The sequence below is a fragment of the Pempheris klunzingeri genome, chromosome 14 (genome assembly GCF_042242105.1).
Source record: "Pempheris klunzingeri isolate RE-2024b chromosome 14, fPemKlu1.hap1, whole genome shotgun sequence".
Classification (NCBI taxonomy): Eukaryota; Metazoa; Chordata; class Actinopteri; order Acropomatiformes; family Pempheridae; genus Pempheris; species Pempheris klunzingeri.
The window spans coordinates 8258896-8273975 of NC_092025.1; the positions used below are offsets into that span (position 1 = coordinate 8258896).

Consider the following 15080-nt stretch of genomic DNA (forward strand, 5'->3'; position numbering starts at 1 on the left):
CTGAGACAAAGCAGCTTCCACACAAACACAGGCACAAAAACCACAGTCTCGACATGGTCATAAAATCTTTTGGTTGCACTTCATATAATCAATAATTCTACGAGACATAATTTACCATAATGCAAGTTAAATCAGAGGGCCAGAGTCTCTGGATTAATCTGGCAGGGCAGGTGGATCCCCCAGTGGAATAGTTGAAGTCTTCATTTGTTTAAGAGCCATAGTTTGAATTCAATACATAATACAGATTAGTATGTCGTGTGCTGCTAGGACAGTGTAAAGAAGCTTCATGGCATTCCCTGTGTGCAGAGCCTTTCTGGTAGATTTGTATTTAAGATTTGAGGCGCTGGTTTCTCTATGCATGTGTAAGACAGGTTTTTGTTGCCTGCTAGCATTAATCTATAATTAACTATAAGCTTGGACAATTTGCTCTTCTGTCCATTCAATAAACCTACTCAAACTATTTTTTGTGTCTAAGAATCTGAACTGTCTACAATACTTTCAACATAGTCTACATTTATTCTCACCATTCCCAGCCATTTCTGTAATTTCCTCCTCTCTCAATGAGAATTGTGTGTGTTCCATATAACAGGTTTAGAAATGTTGTAAGACATTAAATAGAAATGGGCAGAGATGAAGAGGATACACTGTATTATTCAATGCACAAATATAAGTTGAATGAGAACTACATCACTAGCATAACAAAGGCTTGAGGCTTGAGGCTTGAAGCTTCATGCACTTCTTGTTATTCTGCTGCCACCTAGAGGAAAATAATTGTATAACAATTTGTATTAGGCGCTCCACTCCCTCACACTATTTGTCATGGGTTTTACTTGTATATTATAAAAAAATCTATGCCTCAATTATAGAAATTAGTGGTTGAAACAGTGTCCTTTTTCAGCTTGCCTCTAATCATTACAGTCTGGGTAGTATAAGCAAATGAATAACGTTTCATTTTCCTCCATGTTGCCTGCACCCAGAGCTTCCCACTCCAATCTCTCGAACTACAAGCTATTTCAGCTTGGATTTCCAGTCTCTGCCTCAGGGTCAAAGATAGGCAGGGGGCCTAGGTGCCGCTCAGAAACGTCCTTGTTCTCTTTGCTTGTACTGCAAACTAGCTACATTAGCTACAAACAGTGACAATTCATCCCAATATATGAGTGCAAAGGATATTGTGGACAAGGACACATTGTACACTGTTTTGCTGACTCCATATTTATTCAAACCGCAGTATAGGGCCGAAGAAATGCAGTGGAGTGAGGCAGAGGCTGCGGCTGCATTAGGAGTGCAAGAGGATATTGCCGGCAGGGATCATCCAAGCTGGGCTGCTGAATGCAAACAGGCTACTGATGGTGCCTTTGCTCAATTTGCCCTCTGAGACCAACAGAAACTGAATCATTCCTGTAAACGTTATGTGCGCCCCCCAAACACAACAGCGAGTTAGATGTGCAGATTGCTACAAGACCTTACCTAATGTTACACCCACTGCTGTTCACTAGCAAAATATCAGAATATCAGTGAAGGAAGTTAAGTTGAAAGAGAATTCATTACAGAAGCTCCTCTCCCACCTTTAATCTCTCCATCTGCCGCCTGCCACACTGAGGTTACTTTGCACCACGGAGACATCTGATGAACATTTCTGTTCTTGTTGCACACTTAGTGTTCATTCAGAGTTGGTGGTCCTGGAGTTTATGTTGCTGCTTCTAGTGCTTGACCAAGTCAAAGTGACTTCCTGAGGAGCCTATTTTAAATCTATCCAATCTCCCTGCTGCACCTGGGATGGAAATCAATGATGTTAGATAATATAGGATTTCCAGGAGGCCTTTCTTAACAGCACCAGCATGTGTGTGTAGCGCATAACGCCAACAGTGGGTCTGTTAAATTCAGGTGTTCCTCTACAGCTTGCACAATAGGAGCCTCCAGCCTAAGAAGCTAAATGAATTTCAGCCCTCGTCGATTTGAACATTTAAATCTGTGAGTTCACTGTGACATGTCAAACGTCACAGTGAATGTCTCTCTATCTAAAGCATCACAAACCCACTTGACCTTAACTGGATGTGAATATTATAGGCTGATTAACTAAAACATACCTGTAAAAGGTAATACATGCAGCATGAACTACTATTTACATTTAGGAACGTTACTGTCTGAGGTAAAGCATGTTTTAATATGTTAATTGTATGTTTTTAACCATGAACAACACTCATCAAAGAGTCAATGACAATACTTTAAAACAGCACTTTATTTTATTATTAACCAGAGGATTATAGATATTTGAAGGTGATTTGGTGTCCTGGATGTGGTTGCACCAGCTGCGATGCTAAAAGAACGATCTGTTAGAGTGTAAAGGATACGCACAAAGGATATGAAGTCTATCTACAATTGTCAACACAAGCAGAAGCACTACAACGACGTGACCTGAAGTAAAAACCCGTAACATAAGGTTTTCTTTTTCCACACTGTACAATTGTAATGTTGATTGCAGGAATCTGATGTTTGACTCAACAGCCTGCACCAGTAAGTGAGGCAAATCATGTGGTTACTGTATGTTATCACTGGGTTTTATCTGAGGGGGTCTGCTAATGCTGAGGTGCAACCACATTTTGTAACATACACAAATGAACAAGTTGCTACTTATCCTTTGAGGCAGTCTTTACAGTGTGACATATGAATAAAGTAATGCATAGGTGATGGGTCCCATATGAGAACATGTATCTGAGAGGCTACATGCAATTGGAACCACGTATCAGCTTGTAGGAAAATATCCGGCATCATTTGTTTTAGTGTCTCGAAGAGAAACTGTATGATGGAAAAGACTGAACACAGTGCGGAGTGCTAAGGATGTCAGGCCTGTAAATACAAATTAATAGTTAAACGAAATATTCAGTTTTACAAACATTTTCACATGTCAGGTTATAGTCAGTCGTGAGGCACTCATATTGGACAGGCAGTTTATTTACAAATAGCAGACCCATACACACAAAGAAAAGTAAGTAATGATAGCAAATTTCCAAAGAGTGTTGGGTGATGGGGAATTTGTAGATCTCAACAATCATGTCCCTCAATCTCTAATTGCTACTGGCTTGGGGCATCAAAAAGTACTCAAAAACATACAATCACTGACGGTCATCAGCAATTTACTTTATAAAAATATCACCATGGTGATCCACAGATTCACAGATTTGACCGTGGAAAGAAAGACATATTTACAGTAATCCACATAAAGGATAAAGGGGAAATGGATAATAATCATTTGGGAACAAAAAAGGTTTGGAGGAAAGGATGAGCAGTGCAGAGAGGGTCCCAAAAGGCAAAGCTTGAGCAATTCCTGCTTTAAGGTCTCTAAATGGACACCCCTTAATCTTTTTTCATTTGTCCTGTAAAGACAAATATATCAGTTATAAAGGACTCAGAGTTATAGAGGATAGTACAATTTGTGACGCAAAAAAAAAAAAAATAGGCATTCAAAATACAGATAAATGAACTTTGCAATATTAAAACTTCAATTGTGTCTTTGTGATCTGACAAACATACAAAATGACCTGTGTGGGTTTGGATGGAAAAATGAATCTACTCTATAGTGCTGGCATAGTGATGATTTATTACAAAATATATAGGACTCATCAGTATTATCCTGCACATTTTAAGGAAATTAAAAATGAAATGAGACAATGAGAAACTATCTGGATTTACCATGACAAGATCAAACATAACTGCATCATATGATCTGTTAGTTTACAGTGAACTACTATTAATCTTCATTTATTATCAAAAGTGTCATCTCTAAAATTTTCACCAGTGATTAACGTCATATGTATGAATTTAACTACTGTTGGACAAAAAAAAGTTTTTTTTTCCAGAAACAGTTTTAATATTGGTTGCAAGTATTTTGAAAATGCTTCCTTATAAATGAGGGTTTATCTGACCCTAACCTGACAATTCTTTTTCCCTTATGTCTACATTTATTTATATCTGTTGTCAACTTAAGTTATCTCACCAATCCTTTAATATGAAACAAGAAAATAACAAAATTATTAGTTATAGTTATATACACAAAATAAAAGTGCCTTTACTGTATACTTTATAACACTAATAACACAATATGAACATTATGCATGTGACATAGATGTTGAAGTCATACACATATACAATTGTGTACCGTGACAGCATAACTATATCAACTTTATTGAAGTCAGAATGAGAGAGATACAAGGGGAAGAGGTGTGGATTCAAGTCCAAAAAAATAGCCTAAAGCTTTTTAAACTGAAAACAAACAAGGAAGGTACTCAATACGGTCCAGAGCTTTCATTCTTGTGAGAATTCTCTCAACTCCTAAGAGGCTGCATGTCTTATGACAGCACCAACATTGTGTTTCAAACTCTGACTAGTAGTTTGGTACAGTCGTCATTAATGAGGGAGAATGAGGAGAATGATTGGGTCAGTTGTAAAAAAAAAAAAAAAAACTATGTGTGTAAAGTGCCAGAACATGTGGCAAGCTGGGAGACGTGATGAAAACTATATGCCAGAAGGGTCGGTGACAGTGAGTGAGATGTGTTCTCAGCATCAGAGGGAGGTCTCACCTCATAGTTCTTCAGCAGTACAGCCAAAGTGGACAGTGACAGGCTTTAATATCTAGAATGAGACTGCCAGTGCTGAAGGTGCAGGGAAAAAAAAGACAAGAGGGCGTTCCGGTCACAATAGAGACCAGAACATGAAAGAAAAGAATCAACAAGAGATGACTTACATCCATAAATTTACCATTCACATAGGCTATAGTATAGTCTATATATATATATACAGTATTTTCATGATTAATCAGTCAGTTAGAAACAATGATCGAAGGTACAGTAACAGCACATACGAGCTAATGTACACGTATACAACATGACACATTCATATGGTATGGGTAAGAAATGACATACTGTACCAATGATGCACAGCAAGTCAAATACCTCAAACTCACTCCTCAAGGAGGATGGAAGACCAAAATATTCAGGATGCAAAAATGACCTGATCACACAATGAGGTGTGGAAAAAAATGTCCCGCTTTTTATTATTTTTATGAGGAACATCATCAACCAGGACCACTCGGTCGTGGTGATGATGTGGTGATGAAAGGTGAGGCAGATGGCGCCATCTGCTGGTGAAACATGAGATGACACAAGGGTGACGGTGTGGCCAGAATGGAGCGGATCAGGACAGCACACTGGTGTTCTGTGAATCCACGTCTTGCATGCTCATGACGTGATCCGTACTTACTCCTCTCTCATATATAGGGTTGTCAAAAGCTGACTCTTCTGTCATGTTGTCATACGGTGGCGAGGATGTTGGCATTCTGATAGATTTCCCTTGAAGTCTGAGCAGAGGAGAGAAACAGAGAACATCCCGTCAAGGCTCATTATATTCCAGATGAAGTAAATAAAGTTAAAAGTTACTACTTACTTTGCAAAGTAGACATAAATCCCAAGGACGACCACCAAGATGATTGCAGTTGGAATAAAAACTGCGAGGGCAATATTGGTTCCCTCCATGCCATAATCCATATTAACAACTACAAGAGAACAAAACAGGCATTATTTCTGTGAAATATGCACAAAAGAGAAATATCAATATATTAATACTGCAGTGTTTCAAAACATGACTCACCATCTTGCCTGTGTTTGTTCACATATTGGTTTGAGGATGCTACAGAGACACAATTGCAGTTTGGTCAGTGTTTGGACCGGAGTTGTGTAACACAAAGCACGGTGAATTAATTCCACTTTTCTCTAAAAGTAGGCACAAAGCCCAGGCATTCACAAACAAGAGCAAAATCAATGACACCTAATAATGGCGCCTGGTCGCATTGTATTTCCAAATGTTGTGTGATTTCTTTAAAAACTTTGCACAGTGTGTGGGCATGGTTTACCTCTGCAGGCGGGGGGAGTGCTATTCCACTGCGACGGGTGTCCAGGGATGCAGTAGATGGTGGCCGCGCCATGCAGCTCATAGCCTGTGTGGCAGGAGAAGGTCAGCATCTCTCCTGCTTGGTAAAAGGCCTTTTCAGAGGTCTGAACGCTGGTGGAGGCAGCTCCAGGGTTCCTGCACGGCTCATACTTTTCAGCTGAGAGGAGAGGACAATTTCTTGTTTTACAAAAATATTGTTGCGTATTTTTTTCACTCATCTGATTACATAAATAGCAACAAGCACATTAACAGAGTGTTTTTTGAGTTCTGTGACTTACGGACACATTTGGGCAGCCTCTCGTTCCACTTGGGTGTGGCTGAATCTCGGTTGTAGCAGGTGAGGATGTTGCTGCCAGACAAGATGTAGCCTTTGTTACAGACAAACTGAACTGTAGATCCAACGGTGAAGCGGCTGCCTGCGGTCACCTTTTGACTGTGCTCAACGTTCCCAGGGTCTTGGCACCTCATAACTGGTAAATTACAGAAACAAATGATGATGTCACCATTGCAATCGGTGGTAGTAGTAGCGCGGTAATACAAAATACCATTTTAACAAAAGGAAAATAATTACTTTCATTATCTTTGTAATGTTACTTTTGTAAGATAGAGACAGATAGGTCGGTAAGGTTCATTCCAAATAGGTACTTCATGGATGTGTCTTAATGCCACACAAGATAATTAAGCACTATTCACACTTATATGCAGTACTTCCTAAGACTCTGATGTGTATAATCAGTGACGGATTGGTGGTTCCCCTTTGAGTTCACAAATCACAGTTGTCTATTAAGGAGGGTCATGGGCAAAATGCTGGTTAGCGGCATTAGACAGCTAAATGTGTCAGCAACATGAAAGCCACAATCTGACGGACACTACAGTTTACAAGGGCTTGAAATGGGTACTAATTGGCATCAAATTAACATATGACACCATCAGTGTTTGCTATCATAAGATGCTTAACAGGATGAAAATACTCTGTTTTTCCACATATCATCAGTCTCTATCCAGCACCGATTTGCTTTGAATCTGTTTTTATATTTGATGTCTTTTTAAGTTGTGTTTATACTGCATTCAGTTTTCTTTTGTATTCAAGTAACTGATCGGATGTTTATGATATGATCACCACCAACTGTGGGCTGTGTGTCAAAAGGTGATATTTCTCAGACTCAGCTGATGCATGCACTGAGAGCTGTGCTGACTAAACCGGCTAAACAGCCATTCTGAAAACTAGTGAACTGTGCAGATTAAATTCACTGACAGAATGAGACTTTTATTGCCTAATCTAGCCCGCTCACTATAATACCTAAATGATCAGAGTATAATTCGGCAAGACCTTACTCTCACTCGTTTCCCCCCCCCCGTTGAGGACAAATGGAGAAATAAGTAGCTTTCGTGTGTTTCCCCTTACCTTCCTCACATCTTGGTACATCACCACTCCAAGTGAGATCCCACTGGCACATGAGGATCTCAGAGCCCACTAGCTCGAATCCAGGGTAGCACTGGTAGGTGATGACGGTGCCGTGGATGAGGTCAGGGTGGGATGTGCTCTTCCAGCCGTTGGTGATCTCCGGCAGCTCGGAGCAGGTGTCATTCCTTGGAACCTCTGTTGCAGTTGGTGCAATTGGTGGCAGGAGAGAGGAGAGACAGAATGGGAAATGAAATATTAAGAATTACAGAAATCCCACTTATTTCTATTGCACAGTGAGGAAAGACGATGGTACTTTAACAATGCTACATTTGCTGTGTAATGAACATGGGATCAAGATTGCAAAGGGACACATGATGAGGAAAGGAAATCCTTGCATTAACGTGCAACAACCTCCTCTGCAGAGCATGAATAAGACTGTAAAATTGTCTGCTCTGTTTGTACTAAACAGCAGTTTGGGAGGAAAATGTAAATAGAGGCTTGTGATGTTTGCTGGGAAGAGCACAGCATGTGGTTTGGCACCAGTCAATCTATGCCTCCCTAACTGCAGCAGACATGGCTAAGAACACAAAGCATTGGGCAAAACCAGCAGATGTTGAAGTGTACCCTATTATTGTGATTCTGTGTTTGTTGTTATCTAATCCTGTGCACCTGGGATAAACCAGAAGACACGCAGAGGCACAGCAAGAGAAAGAAGCAAAGACACACAGGGAGTAAATAGACATTTTTTTCTAATTGGTTGCCTGCTGAGATCTAGGTATGAGTAACATTTTGTATGTCACGCTTGTTACCATTCTTTGGTTTCTTGCCTGTCTTGCAGAGGGAATTTGACAATTTTACACAGAGTATCTCACAAGTATGTCTTAAAATAATGATGTCTTGCAGTTAAAGAAGGAGGAAAATTAAGTTAATTTCTTTAAAACGACAGTCTTACCAAAGAAGTGGACCACGAAGCCATTGTTGTAGCCATAGACGTTGGTGGCAGGATCTGACTGAAATTGAATGGTGACATCGGCCATGGATGTATAGAGCTTGAAGTGTGGCCGTGTGCCGCTGTATTGGCCCAGGATGTTCGCTGTCAGGTCATCACCATCGTAGAAAGTCAGCAGGTCATTCTTACCAACATGGAGACTAGAACAGACATATAAAAAAAAAGGTTACATTGCTTCCTGTTCATACAAATGAAGCACTCGTGTAACATACAGCTATACAGAATGACCCAGTCTGTGGATATGTGGTCTGTTTGCTGTGTATTTTGCCCAGAGCTTTAACAGTTAAGAACTGGTATCATCTTTGGCTGATGAAAGCAAGAGCTGATGGCATGAGGTGATGTCAGCAGTACTTGGGGAAATATTAATTCTGTTTATATTGGATGGATCTGATGTGAAGTAAACATTAAATAATTCATGATGAGCTCTTCGCCCCAAACACTGCTCTCATGAATATGTACCAAAATGTACATCTGCAAATACAGGAGCATAATATGGTGTTTAAGTCACTAGACCTATACAGAAATGGTTGAAACATATGGCAACCGGGATTATTGACAAATAATTAAGACGAAATGCCTGAATAAATATCCAATAAATGAGCTGAACATCTAAAATGTAGCCAAGTAAACCGGAATTCTCACATCAAATTAGGAATGAGGCAACAAGATACTGTTTGACAGAATCTCGGCTGTAATTGATTAACTTAAAAATGCATTAACCTTTTCAGTTTGGAGATTTATATGTCCTTGCCCCTGCATGGAGCATCAGTAAAGCTTGACATTTATTCACATGCAGGATGAAAAATGGTTGCCTGCCGATACAGTAAGCAGGGGAAACTAGTTGTTCTCAATGTGCACCGAGCCCAAGGTGTCAAAAGAGAAGTGCACATTGGCTGTATGATTACTCTGTGTTGATCTTCACAAGCTCTGCTGAGCAAAACTGCACAAACAATAATGATAGCACAATGCCATTCTTCATGCGTGTGACAGGTAGGAGCAATGTTTCTGTAGCTATGAATCACCTTTCCCCTGCATGCGCTCTCCACCACTATTTACTGTGCATTATCGAGCAATCAGTCAAGAGCACAAACTATTTTCAGGAAACCACTGTTTTCCCAAAATGGTAACAGATAATAAGCCCCCCCCAAAAAAGTTTTTCTCCATTGCATTAATGCAAATAGCAATTCACATTTTCAGCTCCTCTTTCCGCCACAGTTGTGATCACAACTTGTTCTCAAATACATGTCTTTGTCCTTGTATTTATCCCTTTTGTCCATTGAATTACTTTGACTTTGCACACGTCTATGATGTCATGTCATCTAGTACTGAGTTGTGATTTTTTACGACAAATGTTTGTATACACAGATAGCTGTGTAATCAGCTACGGTCAAATTTAGCAGCACATATTCAGCAAATAAATAACTGTGGGCTCTGAGACAATTGCTTGCTGCTGTTCTCAGATTAAATACACTGCATATAGAAATGCACCCCTAGCAAGGTTGCAGGCAAGATGACACGAGAGCTTCACTCTTATAACGCTGATGCAAGCTTTGCTTTTCAAGTATGCAAATCAAAGCCTCAGCATACATTGGCTGGGGATTTAAAAAAAAAAAAAAAAACACACACACAACACATTAAGAGTCTTATGTAGAGTAGCAGACAGGTGATTCAAATCAGTGAAGTCATAAAGCAATTAAAAGAGTTCAAAGAGAGGTGAAATCTTCAAGCATCCATATATTCTCATTCTGGGAACCAACAAACTCAAAACAGAAAATCATGGAGTAAAAATCACCAAGTGGAAAAGAGTGAATGCATTTCAACACATTCAAAATAAGCAATAACTCTGTTTAAGGTTAAATGAACAAAGAGCACTTCTGGATGGATTTTAAAGGATGGAAGACATAAGAAATGAATGTTCGATTCAGTGCATAAATCACATATTACACGGTAAAGTGTATTTTGCGTGTGCTAAGTGATCTCAAGCGAAAATGTTTTGAAGATAAGTTGAAAAAAAAGACAAGAACGTGTCCTATTGTCCTCTGAGTTAAAGAGAGGATGAGGCATCACCTGGGTGTGAAGCCACAGAGGAGCAAAAGCACTTTCTTTTCACGTCAAATTTTACTTTTGAAACATTGGATTTTAATCACTGATTTTGCTATTTTGTGTTTGTTTGCTCCTAACATGTGGACAAATGGATGTCAGTGGGCTTGCTGGCCAAATGAATGACCTCTGTAAGAACTCCATTTCTCTGCTGACATTGATTGCCCTGTGAGCGACACCTGTCTGACACATGTCACTGAGATGGGTTGTAGGTTTTTGTTGTTTGTTTTTACGTCAAGAAGGCAATACGTGCTGATCGATCGCCAGACTAACAAACACAGCAATAGTGATAGAGCTGCTTTATCTATGACTGATAGAGTTTTATGATGATAGGAGGAAGAAAATGACCACAGTCTGTTTACCTCTCCTTAATCTCTTATTCACAGAATTTCCACCTCACTTCTGAGTAGAAACAAGCTACAGTTGAAATCCACAAATCACCCAGACTTGGTACGAATCCTACCTTTTTATAGTGACAATCAGAATTAACCAGTAATTTATGTAATCAGCCCCACAGGATGTATATTCATTGACTGACTGGATTCCAATCTCTGCTTGTTCAAAGTGCTGGTGCTGAAATTTGGACAAAACTAAATTCCAGCCTCTCCTGATGGGCACAAATAATAGATGCCGGGCTGCACGAATGAGAGTGAATGAGGTGCTGACTGACAAGGTGCTCTCTCTGGTGACTTGGACAGCTATAGGGACAATTTGCACCTCCATGTTCTCTAACAATCAGGAGCTGTGGACAGAAATGACAGGAATAATAATGCCATTTTCCATTTCCAAACTGCCGTGGGAACACTTCATGCATATATGGAAATGATGCTTCTTAAAATGACATTTGAGTGCAAAAAAAGAGAAGGAAATCAACAGAATAAACTAATTAATTCTCTATACTATGGGCTCTTAATTCTTTGTTATATATATCTTATATATATATCTTACTTAGTAACTGCTTACAGACGATGGAGATTTTCATTAGCAGTAAGAGTAGTAGTGTCACAATAGTTGTCATAATAAAACGGGGGGGTCAATCAGTGAAGTCCACAGAGGAACGCCAAAGCCAAATTGTTTGCATCTCCACATCTCCACTTACTGCTCATGTTTCACCTGATCATTGTACTGTATTTCACCTTATCTCTTCCCAAAGGTCTCCGGCCATTCAGACTACCCTAGAGGGAGGGATGTGGTACTTTTCACTCGACAATCTTACTGTGTGACTACCTGCGTTCTCTGCGTTTCACCAAACTCACCACAAAAATACATCACAAGCTGTTACTGCTGAATTCTTGCCACTCTTTAGACAGGCCTAGTTCTTAATACTGTAATGCACTTTCACATTGGTGTATCTTACTACACAACGTGTATTCTATAGCTTGTTTCGCCTCTCTTCAGCAGTTATTTCACAACTGACAACAGCAAGAGGAATTTTGATCTGATGTTAGACAAGACGCAAGGCCAACACCGCAGCCATATCCGCAAACATTAGATTGATAGTCGGCAGCATCTGCAAATCGCACGCTTTCCCCCTTGACACACTGTAACCTTTCCTCCTGTCTGGGTTCCTAAATAGTCTCCCCTGTCACTCTAATTCATCAAGAATGCTGCAGTCGACCTTGGTTTTAAATTTTCCAACTGACACCATCCATTTGCTCCACTGTCTGCTTGAAGTGTTTTCAAAATCCTGTTGTCAACACAGGAGAATGCCAGACACATGGTGCCTCCAGTCCAGACTTACGCAGCACTCTGTAGTGAGTCACCACAGGTTGCTCGGCTGCCATCTCTGTGGCAACCTGGCAATTGCTCCACCCAAATGTCACCCCACCTGTCTCCTTTTTAATAGTCTCCCCTCCAGACAGGAAAGCAGTCACTCCCTGTCCTGTGTTGCAAATTGAACTGATTTTCTAAAACAAATTTAGCATTCTGGCTTTTGTCTGTTCCTTTGTTCATCTTTCCTCTCTATTTAAGAGTAAAAATGTTTTGTCAGATTACTGTCAGGATACTACAGTAGTGCTCATTTCAATACTGTTTTGTGTATTTTATTGTTTCATTCTTGAAAAAAATTGAAATTCAACAATCAAAACAATCAACTTAAATAATTCCCTACCCAAATTACCTTGACTAACTAAGACTAATGTGAGCCTTGATCTACTAATAGCCAAAGTGATGTCAAAATGGTGATGTGTGAGGGTGTAAGACAGGCGTTAATGCGGATAATGCTCACAGCAAAGCATGCAAATGCACGAAACATTATTTTAAAAAAATACACACACACGCACGCATGCACACACACGCCCCAACCGACCAGCATGGGTGTTTGCTAAGTTCCAGGGGTGTATTTAAAAAAGGATTGATGTCTGAAAGCTCCTCTGCATACCAATGGCACCAGCTCAATTCTGCAGATGATGAGGAGATGACAGCTGGGCTTTGTACCAGCCTCTAGGCATTTTGTCACCTTCACTGACCTGTCAAGTTAAGTCTAAGGAGCACAGCAAATCTCCACTAACTCCAACAGAATGGAAATTGCTTTCAGTGTCAGGCTTTCAAACGGCAACCGTCTACATCTCCTCATAAACATATGTGACATTTGCATTGTTCTCCTTGGCAAAAAAGGCTCCGTTTTTCACAAAAAAAGCAACGAAGAGCTGGTAGGTTTCAGGCACCTACAGCACACAGATGTTAATGCTCACGGTCTCCACAGGAGGGCGCTATAAACCCAGCATGCCTGGATCTAAACAGATTCTGCCCAGCAAACTGACACAGAACATAATTACCACTGTACCGGCAAAAGACGTCCTCACTGTGTACTTCTACATACACTATACTCTGAATGCTAAAAACAACATGTGGACCATTTACCTTGCGTTGTGTTCCACAGGTGGGAATATCAGCTGTAACCTCTTGTCTCCTGCTCTTGCTCGAGCCTTGCTCCATGCTAATTAGCAAAGAGCCAGCCCTCCTGTTTGGCCTAAATTAATTAATCAGTCCTCATTATGCACACTGCTCCTCTGTAATTGCCAGCACAGGCACGGTGATGAATGATAATACAGAAAACATTCTCATTAATGTGGAAAAGTGTGTGTGCCCACCCTTATAATGAGACAACTCTCATCCACAAGAGCCTGTTGTCACTTCAACATTCACAACACATGAACACAAACACACTTGCACACAAACGGCACGTTGGCCGAGCCTTTAGGAACGCTATTCTCAAGATGAGCAGACGAGACGTGAGGGTAATTGTTGGGTCTGCGGGGATCAGACAAGCTGTGGGTTTCTGCTGCTATGAAAGGCCACGCATGACCAACCTTGAGATAAACTAGAGCTGGCCACAGCACCATTAATTTACAGCGAGCGGCCTCCTGTGGCTAGGATTAAAACAAACTTAAGGCTTGTGCAATTTAAAAAGATCTCTCAATGAAAATCAGTTTACCTCAAATCAAACTTGTTTAAATCTGCATAGAGAAAAAAAAAATCCCCTCTGATCTTTTTTACCCTAGGTGCACTGGCTGGCTTTCAGCATCAGACATTAATCACTGAGTCTTAATCTCCAGCTAAAGAACAGGGAGGCAGGCAGGGTCACACAAACTCCTGTGTGATATTCAGACATTGTGTATTATTGGTATCCTCTGATGCCATTTTCCCTTTGATCTGTGGATCATATTTGAGGGACGGCTCAGATCTCAGTTGCTGTAAGCCTGAGAGATCAACTTGTGTGTGCATTGTGACTTTGCAACCGTATACAAAACTAAACCTGCTGAGAAACCATTCACACTTCCACTGAACCTTCTCTCGACTCTATCATTTAAAAAATGACAATTAATATTTGTTATTAATATAATAAGTCCAATGTTATATATATATATATGTATGTATATTTGTTGATTATATGGATATTATATAATTATATTTCTAAGATGTTTTCAATGATAATGTGTTTGCTAATTTATGTGGATCCAGGGTGAGTGAACAAAGCCAAATTTAAGTACAGTATTGTGTGTGTGACCACCTTCTTCCCAAATTGTGTCCAACTCGAAGTGAACAAGGAGCTTATTTATTAATTTATTTATTTATTTATTGTCCCAAAAAACACTGCTGCACCACCGCACAGATAATGGAAATGTTTAATTTACTTCAACAAAGGAAGATTGCACAGCACATTATGGCTTTATCTTATATTGTTTCATGCCTATTAACATTGTTTTTTCATTCTTTAACAAAATGCTTCATTAAGTGTTTACATATTGCTCTTGACCACAAAAAGATGTGTAATTAGAATCTTTGGTTTCACTTTAATGGAATGAAATATCAATGCATATTGTTGAGAGTATGTTTTCTTTTGTTTTTTTTTTCTACCCAAGGAAAAAAGGAAATGTGAAAAAACTCTAACTATGATAATTGCTTTTTCCTGGCTACTGTTGTGGATTGCAATCTGCCTGCGCAGTATCCAGACCCTGTCATAACTAACCCTTGTGATTTCATCAACTGCTCAGACGTATACATCCATGAATTACAAACATGGAAAATCAAACATAAAACTGAAGGGTGCAAAATGCCTGCATGTATAAATAACCACCGTGGCCAATAGCTAACAGTAGCCTCCGTTTGAGATTTGTCAGT

General features: G+C 39.9%; 1 protein-coding gene across 1 annotated transcript in view; it reads right to left on the reverse strand.

Annotated features, from left to right (window-relative positions):
- Positions 1–5190: 5190 nt before the first annotated feature.
- The window catches only part of LOC139213348 (seizure protein 6 homolog), a 63227-nt gene continuing 53337 nt past the window's right edge, over positions 5191–15080 (reverse strand). Inside the window, exons 10-16 of the mRNA XM_070844025.1 lie at positions 8301–8497; positions 7349–7543; positions 6222–6413; positions 5906–6100; positions 5644–5682; positions 5440–5548; positions 5191–5353 (exon numbers count right to left, since the gene is read on the reverse strand). Coding sequence (XP_070700126.1) covers positions 5191–5353; positions 5440–5548; positions 5644–5682; positions 5906–6100; positions 6222–6413; positions 7349–7543; positions 8301–8497 — 1090 coding nt within the window. The remainder of the gene's footprint in view (positions 5354–5439; positions 5549–5643; positions 5683–5905; positions 6101–6221; positions 6414–7348; positions 7544–8300; positions 8498–15080) is intronic.